A 19,359-nucleotide genomic window follows, 5' to 3' on the forward strand; every position below is an offset into this window, starting at 1 on the left:
TTTCGAGACAGTGCTTCTCTGTAGCTTTGGAGCCTGTCCTGGAACTAACTCTTGTAGACCAGGCTGGCCTCAAACTCACAGAGATCCGCTTGCCTCTGCCTTCCGAGTGCTGGGATTAAAGACGTGCGCCACCACTGCCCGGCTTAATTCAGTATTGTATATAACTAATTTTGTTTTTATTTAATGGAAATAATAATAATAATTATTATTCTTTTTACTACTATTGCTTTGCTGAAGTTTTTTTGTGTATTTTTCTTTTAATATATTCTTCTCTCATACAACACATCCTATTTTCAGGGGAATTATTTTTCATTGGTGGTGAGTTTATCCAAGGATGTACTTTGAGATAAACTTTCTACTCTACTTTGAGCCACTTGAAAACTCAAAATTCCCCCTGCTAGTTTTTCATTTAGTGTCCAGCAGGTGTCTCTGTGTTCCTTTGGAGACTCTAGACTGTCAGCCTGTCGAGATGGTTCCCTTTGTCTTGGTGCAGTGCAGGGAAACAGTCGTGGGGATAGATCCAGTGATCATGGGGGCTGACTGTGATTCCATCAGTTGCAGTCTCTGACACAGTCAGGTTCTTGTTTATGTGCTAAGAAAAAAAAATAGACTCAGTTTCCCGTGGCAGGTTTAATTAATTTGGTGGAGACTTGATTTCCTATTGATTGCCTGTAGTCTGTAAAAAATTTCACTGTAAGTTGGAGATTTTAGCCATTCTGAGTATCTCAAAGTAAAAGGAGTTATCTTTATCTAAGGCAGATTCCCCCCAAGTTAGTCTTTGGTGTTATCATTACCGGGGCATAACTTTTCATTACATTTGTAAATAAAAATGTACAGGCTAGGCAAGTGCTGGATTGCTGAGTTACATGTCATCGTTTTGTTTTTGAAACAGGGTCTTACAAAGTTGCCCAGACAAAAAATTGAATTTACTCTGTAATTTAGGCAGGCTTTGAACTTGTGACCTTCCTGTCCTGGACTATCTCTTAGGTGGGAGTGCCTCTAAGCCTTACTGCCATTTAACTTTTTTGTGTATCCCAGAAGCACAGACCCCAACAGAAAGTCTCACAGAGGCTGAAGATGTAAAACAGAAGGAAGAAAAGGAGGGGAACCAGTCCATAGTACCCCCTGAGCCTGCAAAGTCCCCTGGTGAGTTGCTTATTCCCCCAGCTTCATGATCCTGATTGGGGTGGTACTTGTCTTTGTAGGGTGGGCCATTTAAAACAAGGCACAACTCTCCATCTTGGGTTCAGTGGGAACTCCCAAGGTTATCATAGATTTTGTTTTTACTGTTGGGTTTATTGTTTGTATGAGGGAAAAGAGGAAAGAGCCCTCAAATAATTGTGCTTTTAGACATCAGAAGTGCCAATCAAATACAGTGAACCGAGTAGGTATTTATTAAGAGTGACATCTAAACTTAGTTATAAGATTCAGAAGCAGAAGGGCCTTGGAGGCCATGGTGCAGCTTCTGTGCCCTGGTGTCCTTGAGATCCTTGTGTCATAGGTGACGTTTACAAGGACAGTTTTAAGACATACTTGGATCTGGTTTCCTACAAGTGCAAGAAAAGTGAGACTGTTCAAATCACACTAAGGTTTTAGTTATTTTTTTTGTGGTCCTGGTGGTGGAGTGCAGAGCCTGGCACATGCTAGGCAAGTGTTTAACACATCTCAGTCCTCTGTTAACACACTGAGCCATACCTCAGCCCTCTAACTAGTGGGTACTTGGCAAGTGCTCTGCTGCTGAGCCACACCCCCAGCCCCACTCTGGGGATTTTAGGCAGGAGGAGCTCTACCATTGAACCATCCCCTAGCCTCCCCACTGGGGGATTCTAAACAAGTCCTCTACCACTGAGTCACACCCCCAGCTCTATGTTTCTGTTTGTCTGAGACAGGATCTTCCTATATCCTCCTGCCTCGGTATCCCAAATGGCTGGGATTTCAGGCAGATGCTGGGTGTTGAGGTTTCTTTTCACTGCCATTCCTAAGTCTTCCGTTTCCAGTCTAGCTGTGCTTTCATTAGCACTGCGGAGTGAACATCAGGCCAGAGAGGCTTTGCATTTACATAACGGATGGAGAAAGGTCGAAATTGTTCGATTTTCCACTTCTAGGATACAGGGAAGTTGGTTTCTTAAAGTCTATAGGTAGAAACAGTTTGTATCACCTTTCTTACTTCAGAGTCAGTAACCCTGCCAAAGACAGAGAACATTCCAGTGTGTAAGGCTGGCGTCAAACAGGATCCTCAGGAAGAGGAGCAGAGCAAACCTCCTGCCAGAAGTGCCAAGACACTCAGTAGCTTCTTTGGTGAGCACCTCTCTCCCCTTGTTCCTCTGGGCTGTGCAGCCAGCAGATTGCAGACTCTGCTCAGGCAGTGCTGCTGGACAAAGACTGTCAGGAGTCAGGTCCTCTACTCCCTGTCTTCCCTTGCAGCTCCCCGGAAGCCAGCAGTGAAAGCTGAAGTGAAACAAGAAGAGTTAGATACTCCAAGGAAGGAAGAGACCAAGGGGTAAGTCGTGCCCAGGTATGAGAACATCTAGGACATTCCTGTCTTCATCCCATGACTCAGCCCCAGCTTGGGCTTCCTACTCTCAGAGGGCTTGGGCATTGGTCAGTATTTTAGACATCTTTGGCCCCTGTTGCAAAGCCGTAGGATGCAGGCAGAATAAGAGCTGCTCAGAGACAGAGTTTGCATATACATTGATTGCTTGGCATTTTACCTGACCTCCAGCCAGCCTCCAAAGGATTGTCTGTCTGTCAAAGGACTGGGGGCACCCATGCGACACGGCAATGTAATCATGGGTTTTCTTACCTCTCTCACCTATCCACCCGTCAGAGTGGTTATGCACTAACCCCAGAACAAAATCTCAAGCCCCTTTGCCCACTGGTCCCCACCCAGCACTCTGTCCTCAGTTCTTAGTACTCTGATTCCACCATCCTGCTTACCAGGTTGAGCACATGTTTCAGAAACAACAAGCATCTTCACTGGGCTCTCCTGAGGACCTCTTTGCCAGCCCTGAGTGGCTAATGGGTATGGACCACCTAGAGCCGCTTCTCTTTTCTGATAACTACTGTGAATTAGAGTTGTGGTTCTCGGCTGCTAAGTGATTGTTTTATTGTTATTGGACCATTCTTTTTTTTTTTTTCTTTCGAGACAGAGTTTCTCTGTAGCTTTGGAGCCTGTCCTGTAACTTGCTCTGTAGACCAGACTGGTCTCAAACTCACTGAGATCTGCCTGTTTCTGCCTCTCGGGTGCTCAGATTAAATGCGTGAGCCACTACTGCCCATCATGATTAGGCCATTCTTATATCACCGGTTATGAACACAAGAAAATTTGTTGAATGGACGGACAATCAGGTGGATAGGTGGATAAGCATCCTACAAAATAATGGGATCAGACCCCATTCTTGCTTTACTCAAAACCATGTGGGCTGGAGTTGTAACTCAATGGTAGAGGATTTGTTCAGAATTGTTGCCCAGTGAGGGCCTGGTGGCAAGGCTCAGTGGTAGAGCACCTGCCTAGAATCCACCAGCAAGGAGCTGGATATGGCTTAGTAGAACCACTGCATGGGATTCCCCCTCTCACCCCTGCAGTGAGGGGCTTGGGAGTGTGGCTCATTAGTAGAGCACCTATCTAGAATCAATCAGTGAGGCAGTAGAGGCTCAGTGGTAGAGCTCTTGCCTAGTTTCTACCAGTGAGGAGATAATATTGGTGGCCTTTGACCTTGTGAGTCAGCTAAATCACAGTAGAAACATTCCTCAGAGTTACCCAATTTTATTTCTCCTTTGCCTTCATAGAACCCTGGATCCAACAAACTACAATCCTTCCAAGAGTAACTACCATCCCATTGAAGATGCCTGCTGGAAACATGGCCAGAAGTAAGGAGTTAGCTGTCTTACTTCTGTACTGTGACTGTGGGAGGCTGTGACTTTGACCTCTTTGGAAGGTCTGTAACATCTCTCCCATCTCTATTTTGGGGACACAGCACCATGGGAAGGGATAGTGGATAGTTGCCTCTGCATTTTGGTGTTTTCAAGGCTATCCCCTAGGAGGGTGTGAGGAGGCAGGTTGGATACAGGATATGTTGGCCTATTCAAATGGTTCTTGCATCTCTTTTCTTTCCCAGGGTTCCTTTTCTTGCTGTGGCCCGGACATTTGAGAAGATAGAGGAGGTTTCTGCTCGGTAATTAATTACTCATGTCTGGGGACAGGTGCTCTGTGGCTCTGTCCAGAGCATGGCATTGTGTGCTTCCTTCCCTGCGGTCTTTCCTCATCTCTTCTCCCCATTATTGTCACTGTCCATTCACAAAAATGGCTCACATCATTTTGAGGCCCAGGCTCAGAAGACTCTCAGCATCATTTCTTTTTCTTTTTGAGACAGGGTCTCTCTATGTAGCCCTGGCTGTCCTGAAGTTACTATGTGGACCAGGCTGGTCTTGAATGCAGAGATTGCCTACCTTTGTCTTCTGAGTGCTGGGATTAAAGACATGTGCCACAACAGCATCGTTTCTAATGTCATATTCTCTTGCGCTAAGTGGGCCCAGGTCCAACCTGTGTTCAAAGATAGCTATGACTGTAGCTCAACACAGAAATCTTACACTTAATGCATCGTGAGAACTGTCTCTTGTTGCTTGTAAATCGATTGCACTGTTGTCGAGTGTGGACTTTGCAGTGTCAAAGACTGAATGTGCCTGTGTGAGAAACAAGGGTCAGCGGATCTGCGGGGTTAGGAAACATTCTAGGAATTACAGGAAATGTTTCACACCGAGTGATTTCAGTCTTGCTTCCACATCTCAAGTGAGTGTAGTCTAATCTTGGTTACAGCGAGGGTGACCTTGCTTGCCACACTTCCCCTGCAGAGCTTTCCCTCCCAGTGATGCACAACATCAGCATCAGTAGTCCATGGTGGCTCCTTCGCCTCTCCCCAGTCCTGTCCCTTTCTGGACTTTCTCCTAGGGCTTTCTTCTGTGGTATAAGTGTTATGGGGTGTACTCATTCAGCCTGTGCTTGTTTGATCAATCTCATTTTTACTTCTCCATGTTGGCTTAAGCTTTTCTGGAATATTTAAATTTTCCTATAACTTTCCTTCATTTTTATACATCTTTAGGCTGCCCTCAATGCTTTGTCCTTAGAAATGTTTCCTTGGGAATGTTTAAGAACTTCCCATGGAGTGTAACCCTACAGTGAGGTGATGGAGGACATGGGAAGGGCCTTGAGTACCAGAAAGTGGTTTATAGCAGCAGCTGATGAGGTGGTCAAGGGGACACTTAACATTGCTCTGCTTTTGTGCCCATGGCAGGTGGCTTGGTCTACCTCTCTGAGACTCAGTTTCCCCATGAATAAAGGAGAGAACATACATCTCTGCCTCTGTAGAGACTGAATTTATCAACATGACATAGGGGAGACATTAGCTTTTGGAAAATCTCATACATAATCTACTTAGAAGGACCTGACCCATAGCCTAAAATCATGGTGTACAGGGTGATCCGATTTGTTTGTTTCTTTTTTAAAAGGTTTTTGGGAAGATTTTTTAGAAAACCTTCAAAAGTAATTGAGTGTCGTCATATATCTGGACTACTGGCTTCCTTTGTGTTGATGTCTTTTTCGGGCTTTGGACCATGGTCAGAACCAAGATGGTCAGAATCAAGATGTCAACACAAGGCTGTTAGAGATTCCTGCCTTCATTTGCATTGTGAAACCCATTTCTGTTCAGGTTTCTTGTCTGGGGTTCCCGCCTGTGGTGTTTAGCTGGCCTGTCTGCAGGCATCCCCTCCATCTGTCTCTGTCCTTTGTGACCTTGATACTTGCTGAAAGTTTTGGCCACTTGGGTGAAGGTCTCACTGGATTTGTAGCATGTATCCTCAGAACTAGTTTCAGACAATGCTTTCTCACTACATATAATGTCATTGGTCTAGTCCCCTATCAGCTGGCCCCAAAGCTGAATGCCTGGCTTTTCCACTATGCAGCTTCCCTCTTAGCAACCTTTTGGGAATTTCCTGTTCCTTTTCTTATATCCACCCACTGTTTCACCTCTGCTGCTGTCCCAGGGTGGCAGAAACAGATTGCCACTTGTTGAATTAAAACAATAGAAAATGATTTTCTCACAACTCAGGAAGCCTAAAGTGGTGGCAACAATTTGGTTGTTGGTTGGCAGGTTGACTCCTCTTCAGACTTGGGGAAAGAACCTGGCACAATTTCTCCCAGCTTCTGGGACTCCAGCCAACCTTAGCATTTCTAGGCTTGTATTACTACCACCTTCTCTTTCTCTGTCCTATTCTTTGAAAGACCTTGGGTTTAGGGTTCACTCTAATCCAGCATGCTTTCCTCTCTATCCTTAGTCCTACCTACAGAGTTCTTATTTCAAGATATGTCCCATTCTGGAGCTGAGTAGATAAGGGTTTCGGAAGGAAGGTGTCTGCACATTCCAACATCTCTTGTAAGAAAACACAGCCTTTCTTTAAAATTTGTTGTTTTTGTCACAGGTCTCATGTAGCTCATACTGCCCTTGATTTGCTCTTTCTGCCTCCACCTCCTGAGTAGTAGGATTAGAGGTGTGTCTCTGTGCTCAGTTTGTGTGGGCATTTGTGTATGCTGTGCAAGCACTCTACCAACTGGACTACAGTTAGGCCATGTAAGCCAGGCAAATAGGAAGCCCATAGTTTCTGTTTGTGTCACCATAACCAACGTTTCGTAGGCAGCCTGGCCATCATTTTCAGTGGCTGAGTGTCCTGGAGTGGACAACCTCGTCCTGAACCTCAGCCTGATGCTTCATGACCTTGGGCAAGTCTCATTCTTTCCTGTTTCTCACTTGTAAACTGGGGATAATGATGCCACACATCTCAGAGGGGACAAATGGTGGAAAGGGTAGACCAGCACCCTCTTGGGGAAGTGTCTGTACATGGCGGCTGTTCCGTTAGTGATTACTACCATCTTCATTGTCCTTTTCACAGTCACCCTCCATAGGCAAGCTGTCACTATTTCCTTGGCTCTTCGTCCCTCTCCTTTCTCTTGTTGCTTTTGCCCGCCCCCTTACTTCCTGGGACCCCACTGACCTTGAAATAGGTGGACATACTCCAACTCTTTCCTCTAGCCTCAAGATGGTGGAGACACTGAGCAACCTGCTACGCTCTGTGGTGGCCCTGTCACCCCCAGACCTGCTCCCTGTCCTTTACCTCAGCCTCAGCCGCCTTGGGCCACCTCAGCAGGGACTAGAGCTGGGCGTAGGTGATGGTGTCCTCCTCAAGGCAGTTGCCCAGGCCACAGGTAGGAAGCCCCAACAGGAGGTGACACTTGGAGGGTGTGAAGGGGTTGGGGGTGGGACAGGATAGAGGAAGAGGCCAGTGGGGAAGAGTACTTGACAGGACCAGATTTTTAAGATCTGGGTAGTACAGGGTGTGGAGGCCCAGCCTCTTGGGACAAGAGCTATGGGATGGAAAGGAGGGGTGAAGACAGGCAATGGGACAAACTCCGTGACTGCCTGCCTGTCCATATTGCCAGCCTCCTGTTCGTACCTCAAGCGTACCATAATGTGACTTATTTAACCATAAACAAGGTTAAGGCACAGCCTATGTTTTTATTGCTATTTTTGAAAGGTAGAACAACAGAAACAGAAACAAAATAAACAGGAAGCTGGAGACTGTTAGAGACTAAGATTTGCACAGGAAGCCCTTTTCACTCTTCATTGACTTTGTCCCATCCCATGGATTTTAGTCCCGTCCACTCGTGTCCCTGAGTCTGGGTGTGTTCACTCAGCTGCTTGTCTTCCTCTGAATGGCTGTCGCTTAGCCTTCTTCTGTACTAAGGGAGTGATTTGTAGGAAAGGGGAAACGCCACAAGCCCAGATAGCTGGAGAAGCATCCAGCCGTTGAAGGGAGACAGGTAGCCACAATGTCTCCATCCCCTTTCCTTCCCTACTGTCTCCTCCATCAAGGTCGTCAGCTGGAGTCCATCCGGGCTGAGGTAGCTGAGAAGGGTGATGTGGGACTGGTGGCCGAAAACAGCCGCAGCACTCAGAGACTCATGCTGCCCCCACCTCCACTCACCACCTCCGGGGTCTTTACCAAATTCTGTGACATTGCCCGGCTCACTGGCAGTGCTGTAAGTGGAGCGGAGTGGCTCATCCCAACACCCAGATGTCCTCGGACCTAAAGCAAAGCATGTGGAGGGGACTGTGTGCTTTGACTGTGGGAGCTGAGTGTTCTTTTCTGCTTGTGTGGTTCACAGTGTCTCATCCTGTTCTCCTCTGGAGACCCTGGAACCTAATGCCACGCCTCCTGGGTGGGGAGGGCAGAACTCTTGTTAATGCTTGTTGGATAAAGGGAGAGAGGCAGAGAGCTAGTTCATTGTCATTGCCCTCAGAGCAAGAGGCTACCACAGGTGGTAGTGGTGGCGGTGGTGGTGGTGGCAGCTTTTCCAAAGCTGAAGATTGTCTGGTTCATCCTCTGATGGTGCTGTGCCTGTTCTCCACTTTTTCAGTCCATGGCTAAGAAGGTGGACATCATCAAGGGCCTTTTTGTCGCCTGCCGCCACTCAGAAGCCCGATTCATTGCCAGGTAAACATGGGCTCATGAGAGTGGGGAGGCATATGGGCGTAGTGGTGAGCACCTGGCAGCCCCAGGTGCTGTTAAAAACCTGACTGCCTCGTGATGAGGAAAGTACCAACAGTTCTGACTTTGCATAAGAATCCTTGATAGTTACTTTTGCATTACTGTGGTCAAACTGCCTGATGGAGGAAAGGAGTATTTTGGTTCATGATTTGGAAGGTTTGGGTTCATCATGGTGGGGAAAGCTTGATAGGGTGTGTGGCAACAGGAGTGTGTGTGTGAGGCTCCTCATATTATAGCAGACAAGGAAACAGTAAGACTAGAACCAAGGCATGTATAATCTGTTGCACAGTGACCTAGTGGCCTGCTTCTATTAGCTAGGCCCTGTTTCCTGAAGTTCCCACAGCCTCCCAAAATAGTACCACCAGCTGTGGACAAGCATTAAAATGTGAGCTTGTGGGGAACATTTCTTTCTTTCTTTCTTTCTTTCTTTCTTTCTTTCTTTCTTTCTTTCTTTCTTTCTTTCTTTCTTTCTATTTTTTGTTTTTTTTTAAATTGTTTTTATTGAACTATATACATTTTTTCCATTCCCCTTCCTTCTTCCCTTCTCCCCTTCTATCCTCCCCCTGTTCGTGGGGAATATTTCTTATTAAACTATAATAATTTACTTTCATGGGTGAACTCCCCTGCATTGGTGATCCTACCTAAAGAAGGATCCTGGAGCTCAAGGATAAATCTGTGATTGATTACTTATGTCTGCCTTGGCCTGAGTTCAACATAAAGCTATCATGACGGTAGAAGGAAAGTCACTGACCTCTCTTGAAGTGTGTCTTGAAACAATTTCTTAGGTGCTCTGCTCTTTACCTACTGTTTGATGTCGTCAGTTTTTCCAGCCACTCTGTCAGGTGAGCCTGCAGTTGATAGAGGTGGAGGTGCAGGCGGTTTAGCTACCTGTGTAGTGACTGGCTTAAACCACAGCCTGGGCTGGGTCAGGTTCTTGACTGTGACACCCACTAGCAGAGTCTTGTCTGTGACTTTCCCTCCTCAAGCCCATACCCTGTCACTTGTGAGGTTCCTGCTTCCTTCTCCCAGGGATAAATAGTGGTCATGGCCATTCCCGACTGGCTTTAGTTTCCTTGTCATTTAGGGGTATGTGTTAATCTTGGGTTCCTTTGAGGCTATGAAGATAGGACATTGAAGAGGTTCCACAAAAGGTGGAGATTGGGTAGACAGGAGCAGGCAAACTGTAGAGGGCAAAACTAGAGAGTAGCCAGCCTGCTCACCCCTGATGCTTTTTCCTCAGGTCCTTAAGTGGACGGCTGCGCCTTGGGCTGGCTGAGCAGTCGGTCTTGGCTGCGCTTGCCCAAGCTGTGAGCCTCACACCCCCTGGCCAAGGTGAGTAGTTCTGGCCCATTTTTATGTCATCACTGTTTTTTCAGGGCTTCCCTTCTCCATCTGTTGCCTGATTCTCCTCTGAATGCTCTTGGGCAGCTTACCTCATTCCTTTCCATGTCACATACCACATACTGCCCTCTGGGACCATGGACCCTGGAGTAGCTGAGGGTCGTGTTCATCACTAAACTTCTGGTGGGTCTTTTCGTAGAATTTCCCCCTGCTGTTGTGGATGCTGGGAAGGGCAAGACAGCAGAGGCCAGAAAGATGTGGTTGGAAGAACAAGGCATGATCTTGAAGCAGACCTTCTGGTGAGATGCAGGGGTGGGGCAGAGTGATGGCCAACATGTGAGTGACTGACATGGGTCTAACAACAGCAAGGGACCATGGTCATGACAGGGATGACACTGGGCTGTGAGCAGCGAGAGGCAGGCACTGGACTGCATGTGGGCCTGCAGGCACAAGACTCCCTAAGGTACCCAGAGAAGAGACTGGTGACCACTCATAATAGATGTTACAGGCACAGAGAGGATTAGGGCTCTGTAGTGAGCCACATGGAGGGACTTTAGTTAGCAGCTGACCAAGCACCTTTGACTTGGTGACCATGCTAGAGGAAAGAGAGCAGTGAGTGGTTCCATAAATATCCCCAAGGCACCTGACCTGGGCCCGACTGCTCTGGGTACTGGGCGCACAGCAGTCATGAGTTTCTTACAGATCTCCCAGTGGCTCAGCCTCTGGAGGCTCTACGATCTGCCAGACTCTGTCTGTGAATAAGTCAGCAATAGCCTTGAGTGGGACACAGATACTGCTCTCAGGACATGAGCAAAGGGTGATGGAGGATACATGCTAGGGAGCCAATCAGCATGTTGTATGGTGACTGAGAGTAGGGTAGGACACATAGTGACATGGTCACAGTGAAGCAGAGGTGTTCAGGAGCCCAGGTCTGGTATCTCTGTACTTGGACTTGTATATAGACAAGACAGTTTTCAAGTTCTAGAAAGAACCTCTATAGGCTGGATGTGGTCATACACCTGAAATCTCAGTACACACTTGGAATCTCAAGTTATAGGCCAGCTTGGGGTATGTAGCAAGATCCTGTCTTATAAAATCAGAGTGGGAATGTGTCTTAGCAGTTGAGTGCTTTCCTAGAATCCACCAGTGAGTGGCTAAGAGCATGGCTTCAGTGATATAGTGCTTGCCTAGAATCCACGTCCTAGAAACCCCTAATGTCTGCTTAGATCCATCCTGATCTGAGTTGAGGGTGTGACCCAGCAACAGAACATTTCCTTCATATGCTTAAGACCTTGGGTTCTACCTCTTCACTCAGCACCACGGAAGAAAACAAAAGACCTTGTCATCCTGCTATCTTCTCTCTAATCCTTTCCTAGTGAGGTGCCTGACCTGGATCGAATCATCCCTGTGCTGTTGGAACATGGGCTGGAACGTCTCCCGGAGCACTGCAGGCTGAGCCCAGGTACCATGCCATGGGCCCTTGAAGCTGGGACTGCTATCCTGCATTGAGCTGGTGTGAGCAGCTGCACCCACATAGCTTCTGAGTACTTGTTCCCTTTACCGAGACCCTTTCCCTTTTCTCTGAGCTCTCCCTTATAACTTAGTGGAACATGGGCTGCAGCAACAAAGGTTCCCCAGAAGGCAGTGGCTTGGCCAAGGAGAATTTGCCTACATATTCAGAGCCTGGCAGGTGGCCATGGCAGCATGTGTCTGTGTGTCAGTCATTCAAGGACCTGGGTTCCTTTATTTTGTCCCTCTGCTATCTTGAATCTGTTGCTCTAAAGCCTATATGATCAGGGAAAGAGGGAGCTAATCATGATGCTCATAAAGAATGTAACTGATGTGACCTTATACTGCTCTTTATTGGGGACCTCTGAGTGCCAGCCTCAGTGTCCCCTCGGGGTTCAGAAGAAGACTTACAGCAGGCGCGGGACTTTGATTTGAGGGTGAAAATGAACTCTCCACTACATATTTTTCTGCATCAGTTTCTTTATTCTTTTCCTTCTGTTCTTCTGTTCTGTAAAGTTTCCAGTTTTTATTTTTCATTTATTTATTTATTTTTTGGATTTTCGAGACAGGGTTTCTCTGTAGCTTTGGTTCCTGTCCTGGAACTAGCTCTTATAGACCAGGCTGGCCTCAAACTCACAGAGATCCGCCTGCCTCTGCCTCCCAAGTGCTAGGATTAAAGGCGTGCACCACCACCGCCCGGCTTAAAGTTTCCAGTTTTTATATCACACAAAACAAAGACAATTCCCTGAGTTTGGATGTCTCTTTATCTTTGAAAATCCCAAATGTGATCTATATGAAAGACACCTTTCCTGACTACATGTCCTGCCAAATGGGAGATAGTTGTAGGGAGGTGGCTTCTGATGTATCTCAGGGAGTGAAGTGGAGATTAGACTATGGAACCAAGTCAAAATTTCCCACTGGAGGTCCTACAGAGTAGGGGGGATGACCCAGTATACCAGTACGTGGGAAAGAGTCGTGCCCACTTGTGTATACTCTGCTGAATCTTACACCAAGGGAGAGTGCTTATGATTTCACAAGAGATTCACTGTGAGAATCAGTTGATATGCAAAAGGTGGTAGGCCCAGCACCATGTGAACTGGTTTTGCCTCCATAAGAATACATTTGTTCTGCTAGGTCAGCTCTCTGCCTTATCCACTGAAATCTCACTACATGATTCCTGTGGACTGCAGAAGCTCTTATTATTCCTGATTATAGGAATAATAAGGGAGGCTGGTATGGGGACCCAAGTGTCTCTTCTGAAATGTGGGTGTTCCTCCCCTTGACATGATGTCAGGAGAAGAGAGTAGTAGGTCCTGGGCACATTGGTAGCCTTTGCCTCTCCCTCTAATTCCTTGATTGATCACCTTCCCTCTGCCATCCTAATTTGCTTTCTTCTCCTCCCAGGGACCCCTCTTAAACCAATGCTGGCCCATCCCACTCGGGGTGTCAGCGAGGTACTGAAGCGCTTTGAGGAGGTGGACTTCACCTGCGAGTATAAATACGATGGGCAGCGGGCACAGGTATGGGTTAACACAGCCCTTCCTGTGTGAGGAAGATACTCAGTACAGGTCCTCAATGGGACAGTCCTCTTTTTGGCTTTAATCTCCCATCTGTTCAGTGAGTGCGGTACCTATCATCTCCAGCTTATGGCAAAATGGGGTTGCTAGAAATTCTGACCCACAGAAGGGTCATCAGGAGATGCCGACTCCCCTGGTGCTTGGTGAATACAATATGATTTATGGTTGCCATTCTGGGAGGTCTTTGTGTGATCTTAGTGCAGTGACAGGCATGTACCTCCTGGGACCAATGCATTGGTGCTGAGGAAGTGTGCTATGGCTTTTCTGTATCTGTGGAATTTGGCACTAGTTTGGTGTTTATCACATGAGGAAGGGATAGCACATGAGGTGAGTGGTACCTGAGGCTTTGAGGCAGTCACAGCAGTGGATTCCACATGTGCAGCCTCAGCAGTGAGTCTTCAGAATAATACTGAGAAGACAACCAGAAAATAGTTTATAATAGTGGTCATGATTATAAACATATGCATATATATGTTAAAGATACCGTACATGTGAGATGGCATGTATATATAAAACCCTGCTTAAATTTTGTGATCAGACAGCATTCAAACATCTAAGCCAACAGTAGAATCCAGAATAGTAGCACAACTCATGACAAGTCTGGTTGCATTCAGCAAGGTGGATGAGCTTTCAAAGAAAGGGAGGTGGGGAAATGAGAAGTCAGAAGCAATGAAGGCAGGCAACCAGGCTGGTGAAATGACTCAGTAGGCAAGATGCTTTCCCAAGCCTGATGACCTGAATTCGATCCCTAGGACCCACATGGTGCAGGGAGAGAACTAACTTCCTCTGCTTGTTCTCTGACCTCTACACTCAACAGTATGGTAAATCTTGTGCACACATGCATGCACACAAGCATGCATATGCATACACACATTATATAAATGTTAAAAGAAGAAGATGGTAGATGCCATACACAGGTTACAAGTACCAGGACACTTAAGATGATTTGCTCAGATCTGTGTAGTATCTCACTGAGCTTCCCAAACTTACCAGTGAAGGTGGGATCTGAAGACAGTGCCACACAGGAAGGGCTTGCCTGACTTTCTCTCCCTTCCTTGTGATGGTAGATTCATGTTCTGGAAGGTGGAGAGGTGAAGATCTTCAGCAGGAACCAGGAAGACAACACAGGAAAGTACCCTGACATCATCAGCCGCATCCCCAAGGTGAGTGTCTGCCTGCTGAGCTGTGGTATAGACCTCTCTGGACCAACCTTACTTGGGGCTTACTAGGAGACTGACAGATGTGTAGCTGTGTGTAGCAGCCTTGCTTCAGTATGGCCTGAGCAGATGTTGCTTATTTTTGCAGTCTGGAGGCAGGTGATTCAAGGCTGTTCTGATTCCACTGTCCTTGGTTGTCTAGCTTGCATCCTATTCTTGTCTCCCTGCAACTGCCACACTTCCAGATAGAAACAAAGGGAAAAGGAGGTTCTAGGCTATGTCTCACCCAGCCCTTGGGGAAGTTAATGCTTTCTTGGACCCCTACCCCTACCCCTGACCCCCTTGGCTTCAACTTGTGGGCACTGTTTAGCACAGGTTCTGATTAACATCCTTAGTAGAATCCTGGATCAGTCTGAAGCCTGTCTAGTAATGAGGCCAAGAGAGGACCTAAAGGGCACTGGCCTGTGAGCAGCTGCAGCTTTACAAGTAGCTCAGAGGCAGAGCAGGGCTAGGCCTTGGGCCAGGAGTTTCTCTGTTCTTCCTCCATGTTGGAAATTGAACCCAAGTCCTCTGTAAGAACATTAAGTGCTCTTAACCACTGAGCACATCTTCGTTTTGTTATTTCCTGGAAGTACCCTTATGGAGCATGTTTTCTGTGCCCATTCACTCAACAAATGTTGATTAGGCATTTGCTGTGTGCTGTAGCCTGTGGTAGGTAACACAGCCAGGGCTTGCTGCCTTCATTAGAGGGGCGCACTATAGACTCTGAAGAAAAGGTCCAGTATCTGTGACCCTGACTAAGAACCATAACTGACTGTGACATTGCTTAGTGTTCGAACAATGGCCTAGAGTCTACCGATGAGAAACTGGGGGTGTGACTCAGCAGTAGAGCGCTTTTCTTGAGTCCACCAATGAAGGCTGAAGGCATGCCACTCTTGGCATGTAGTCCTGAAGGCCCTGTGTTTAGTTCTTTTCGCTGAGGGAAAAGGAGATTTGAATTGGACATTCTTGAATTGGCATGCAGTGTCTTAAACCATACAGCTAGCTCTGGGATGTAACATGAAAGGCAATCCCTGGCATTGTACCAGTGTTTTAGTGAGGGAAAAGAAGGCTTCCCAGGGAAGGCAGACTATAGGAAAGAGGGTAGGGAGGAAGGCAGGCATTGCATAGGGAGCTGGGTGTGCAAAGGCCTAGTGCTGTGAGATACCTGCCGCTCAGAGACACAGGCCAGCTGATTTGCTGAAGTGAAGAGAGGACTGGGGCTGATGCCCAAAGAAGTGACACCACTTTTAATAGTAAGCCTAGCAGTAATAATCAGGGTTTGTGAAAGTCACCTTGGCTGCTGGCCAGAGATGCTACTGTAGAGTGCAGGACTGGAGACCAGTAGTTGGGGTGGCTGAGGCAGGGTGTGCTGAGGTGAAGGCTCAGAGACCTCAGAGGGGAACCTCAAGGGTTCAGGGGAAGTTGAATGTGGTTGGAGGAAGAGGGAAGTTTCTCTGTGGGTGCTGCTGCCAAATGGCAAGTCACCAGGAGAGCTAGTGCCCCTTAGTGAGGACTCAGGAAGGTCTTTGTGTCTTGCTGAGGTCAGTTGTGTTCATGAGAACAATGGAGGGAAAAGGAATTCATTGGCCTGCATCTGTCTTTTGACCTCTATCCTCACTTTGCAGATTAAACTCCCCTCTGTCACTTCTTTCATCCTGGACACTGAGGCTGTGGCCTGGGATCGGGAAAAGAAGCAGATCCAGCCATTCCAAGTGCTCACCACTCGAAAGCGCAAGGTAGCATCAGCCCATCAACTCCCTGTTGCATAGCCACACTCTGTCTCTTTCCTCCTGGTCCTGACTTTGGGTCCTGCCTGGCCCCCTAAGGGTCAGAGTGAATCTGGATGTGGATCTCCTAGCCTTGGTGTAGTGACTACCATCATTCCAGCCATCACAGTCTCACCCCAGGATCCCAGTTAGGAAAGATAGAAGGGTCCTTTTCCTATATCTCATTCTCTATGAAAGGCCTATTGGGGAGGTCACACATCCATTACCTCAGCTGGCTTTTCTTTTATATCTAGTTGGCTAGAATTGTGGCATTTTTGTCATCATTAGCTAGCAGCAGGGGAGGGTGGAAAGCAAATCATGCAGTGAAGGAGAATGAAGTCAGAATTTCCCAGAAGCCATCCTCACTCAGGACTTGTGTCTCCAGCATTGCTGCCTCCTCGGCAGTGTGACCTTTTCTGGGGAGAGGGGCATGATGGGATAGGGCACAGAAGGTCACTTCCCCTTCCCTCATGCCTGTTGTTTATTTTGTTACTAGGAGGTGGATGCATCAGAGATACAGGTGCAGGTGTGTCTGTATGCCTTTGATCTCATCTTCCTCAACGGAGAGGTGAGTTCTGCTCTGTGACAGGTGGCCACACAGAGTGGCAGGTTGGAGTGAGTTTGGAGCTGTCTCTGGCTCCCATTTCTGATTCTGCTCCATCACTGAGCTGCTGTGTCTTGCTCAGGAAGTGGCTTTCTAAGTCTGGGCTCAATAGGCCAGAGGCCCCCAGACCTCTTGTGATTTTGAGGACTCCTCATGCAGTGTTACAGATAGAAGTGGAATTTTCTCCCAGTGATTTCAGAAGCAGTGGAAAAACCAGCCTCTGTTCTGTTGAGCAAAAGGGTCTGCATACTGTTAATTAGCCAGTGCCTCTCTTCTCACTATTTTTAAGTAGGTGTGTGTTTTATAATATCCACTGTCTGGAGGTGTGTAGGTGTAGTACAGTGGTAGGGTACCTGCCTGGCTCGCTCAAGGCCGTAAGCTCTGTTTGCAGAACATAAAAAGGGGGAAAAAAAATAAGTTCTATTTTGACATATTGAATGCACTGTTTTTCTAACGAATTAACTATATTTTAAATTTCTTGAGATCGTTAATATCAAGAAGTAATGATCACCTCTCCCCTACCCCTAAATAGAAGCCCTTTGAAGAGAGTCCTCAAGTACTTTTTAACAAGTTGTGGCTCAGTGGTAGATCCCCTACCTAGACTCTCTCAGTGAGGGTTTGGGGGCATGACTCAGTGGTAGAGCCCCTGCCTAGAATCCCCCAGTGAGGGCTGGGGTGTGGCTCAGTGGAAGAGCCCCTGCCTAGAATCCCCCAGTGAGGGGCTGGGGGTGTGGCTCAGTGGTAGAGCCCCTACCTAGAATCCCCCAGTGAGGGGCTGGGGCATGGCTCAGTGGTAGAGCCCCTGCCTAGAATCCCCCAGTGAGGGGCTGGGAGTGTGTCTCAGTGGTAGAGCCCCTGCATAGAATCCCCCAGTGAGGGGCTGGAGCTCAGCCTACTATAAAAAGTACCTGCCTACTATTTATGAAGCCATCTTATATCTCCAGTATCTGCTAAAACCATAAAAATTAAAAAAAAAAGGCTATAAAGGGTCTTAAGAATGAAGGCTTGAAAATGATCACTTAGGGTACTAGTTAAGAAGCTGATGATTCCTGTCACAGAAATCGTTCTTAATCAGCCTGGAGAGAACTCCTGTATGCTCTAGGGGTTTGGGCTGAGTGACAAGATCTTCCATTCTTTTCTCTTTCTGCTTCTCTCTTGATGTCTTCTGTCTGGGCAGTTCCAGTCAAATCTCTATACCTGGTCCAGACCTGAATCTGTCACTGGGCTATGAGGAGAAATAATGGTCTATATATTTCTGGCTAACTGAGCCACAGAGTGCAGATTGTTTGACCAGACAGATGAGTTTGTTATAGAGAAGTAAGGTTAGCAGAGGCTAGCTTTCCCATGGATAGATAACATCTAATTCAAGTTCTGTCTGTCTTGTCTGTGTTTATAAAGTTTGTATGTGTGTGATCTTGCCTCATCCTCCTGAGTTAGCAAGCAGGCATCAACCCCTACCTAACTTATTTCACCATTGCTTATAAAGGACCTTAACATTTATGAATTTTGATAACTGGGATGGGGGGGCTCCCAGACTCATTCCCATATCTATTAGATATTGAGGGACCATTGCATTGATAATCACTTTCTCATTTTGAAGGGGATTCTCAGTCCTTCGTTTGTGTGGGGATGATCCTTTTGAAAATGTGTATTAATCTCATGGCTCTAACCTTTGTTGGGTAGTATTTAAAATGACAAGAAATGGGGCCTACGAGATAGCATTTAGCATATAAAAGTGATTGTCTGGCAAGCTTTGTAACATGACTTCAGTCCCTGAAACCTGTGTGAAGATGAGAGAACTGACTCCACAGAATTATCCTCTGACCTCCACACATATGCCATGGGTACCCATATCTTCATATTATGATAAACAAATTAATAATAGATAAACACTAAATTATAACTCCACAAAGTGTTCATTCTGGCTGGCTGGATGATGGCTTCCCATTAGGTAATCCTGAGTTGAGCATACTGGGGGCTCTGCTTTTCTCTGATCCCTCCACCTGCAGTTAGAGTTCTGGCAGTCCTGCTGGCCGCTGGCTCCTTCTTCCTCAGCTTTCTGTAACTATGTGTTATGTGTGGCCCCTGTGTACACTGTCAAGGTCTGGGCTTTTTTTGTTTTTATTTCCTCAGTGTTGTCCATTTTCTCTCCTCAGTCCCTGACTCGCCAGCCCTTGTCTCGACGCCGGCAACTGCTCCGAGAGAACTTTGTGGAGACGGAGGGCGAGTTTGTCTTTGCCACCTCCCTGGACACCAAAGATATCGAGCAGATCGCTGAGTTCTTGGAGCAGTCGGTGAAGGGTGAGTGCAACCAGATCTCTCTCAGGGTCTGAAACCTTGCTGTAGCCTGGGCTGGCCATGTTTCCATTTCCCAGCCTCTGAGATTGGCCTGGAATCCTGCCTGCTCAGGCCTCGTGAGCCACTGGTTCGCAACCAGGCTTCCATGTTTCCTACAGACTCCTGTGAGGGGCTGATGGTGAAGACCCTGGATGTTGATGCCACCTATGAGATTGCCAAGAGGTCACACAATTGGCTCAAGGTGATTCTGGCCTCTGCCTGGCTTCCCCAGAATGGATGTCTGTCCCCACTTATGCAGCGGAGTCTCCAAACACTTCCTGTTTGAGCATGGGTCCCATTATATGATTCTAACCCAGTCACATGTCCTGCCTCAGCAAAGCATGGCTAATGGCTCTTCCTGCAACTCCCTGTGAACTATATCAGGGTGAGGAAGCCAAGCCAGGTCTCTGTGCTCCCTGTGCTGTGTC

General features: G+C 47.2%; 1 protein-coding gene across 1 annotated transcript in view; it reads left to right on the plus strand.

The window, feature by feature from the left end:
* Window positions 1-19,359, plus strand: part of Lig1 (DNA ligase 1) — a 35,272-nt gene that overhangs the window by 11,317 nt on the left and 4,596 nt on the right. The window contains exons 7-23 of the mRNA XM_026778415.1: window positions 1,033-1,146; window positions 2,173-2,298; window positions 2,425-2,500; window positions 3,790-3,870; window positions 4,119-4,175; window positions 7,083-7,255; window positions 7,923-8,089; window positions 8,468-8,544; window positions 9,839-9,930; window positions 10,139-10,238; window positions 11,316-11,401; window positions 12,853-12,968; window positions 14,093-14,188; window positions 15,850-15,960; window positions 16,487-16,558; window positions 18,751-18,895; window positions 19,051-19,133. Of these exons, the coding sequence (XP_026634216.1) occupies window positions 1,033-1,146; window positions 2,173-2,298; window positions 2,425-2,500; window positions 3,790-3,870; window positions 4,119-4,175; window positions 7,083-7,255; window positions 7,923-8,089; window positions 8,468-8,544; window positions 9,839-9,930; window positions 10,139-10,238; window positions 11,316-11,401; window positions 12,853-12,968; window positions 14,093-14,188; window positions 15,850-15,960; window positions 16,487-16,558; window positions 18,751-18,895; window positions 19,051-19,133 (1,772 nt within the window). The remainder of the gene's footprint in view (window positions 1-1,032; window positions 1,147-2,172; window positions 2,299-2,424; window positions 2,501-3,789; window positions 3,871-4,118; window positions 4,176-7,082; window positions 7,256-7,922; window positions 8,090-8,467; window positions 8,545-9,838; window positions 9,931-10,138; window positions 10,239-11,315; window positions 11,402-12,852; window positions 12,969-14,092; window positions 14,189-15,849; window positions 15,961-16,486; window positions 16,559-18,750; window positions 18,896-19,050; window positions 19,134-19,359) is intronic.

This window comes from Microtus ochrogaster, unplaced genomic scaffold (genome assembly GCF_000317375.1).
Source record: "Microtus ochrogaster isolate Prairie Vole_2 unplaced genomic scaffold, MicOch1.0 UNK139, whole genome shotgun sequence".
Classification (NCBI taxonomy): domain Eukaryota; kingdom Metazoa; phylum Chordata; class Mammalia; order Rodentia; family Cricetidae; genus Microtus; species Microtus ochrogaster.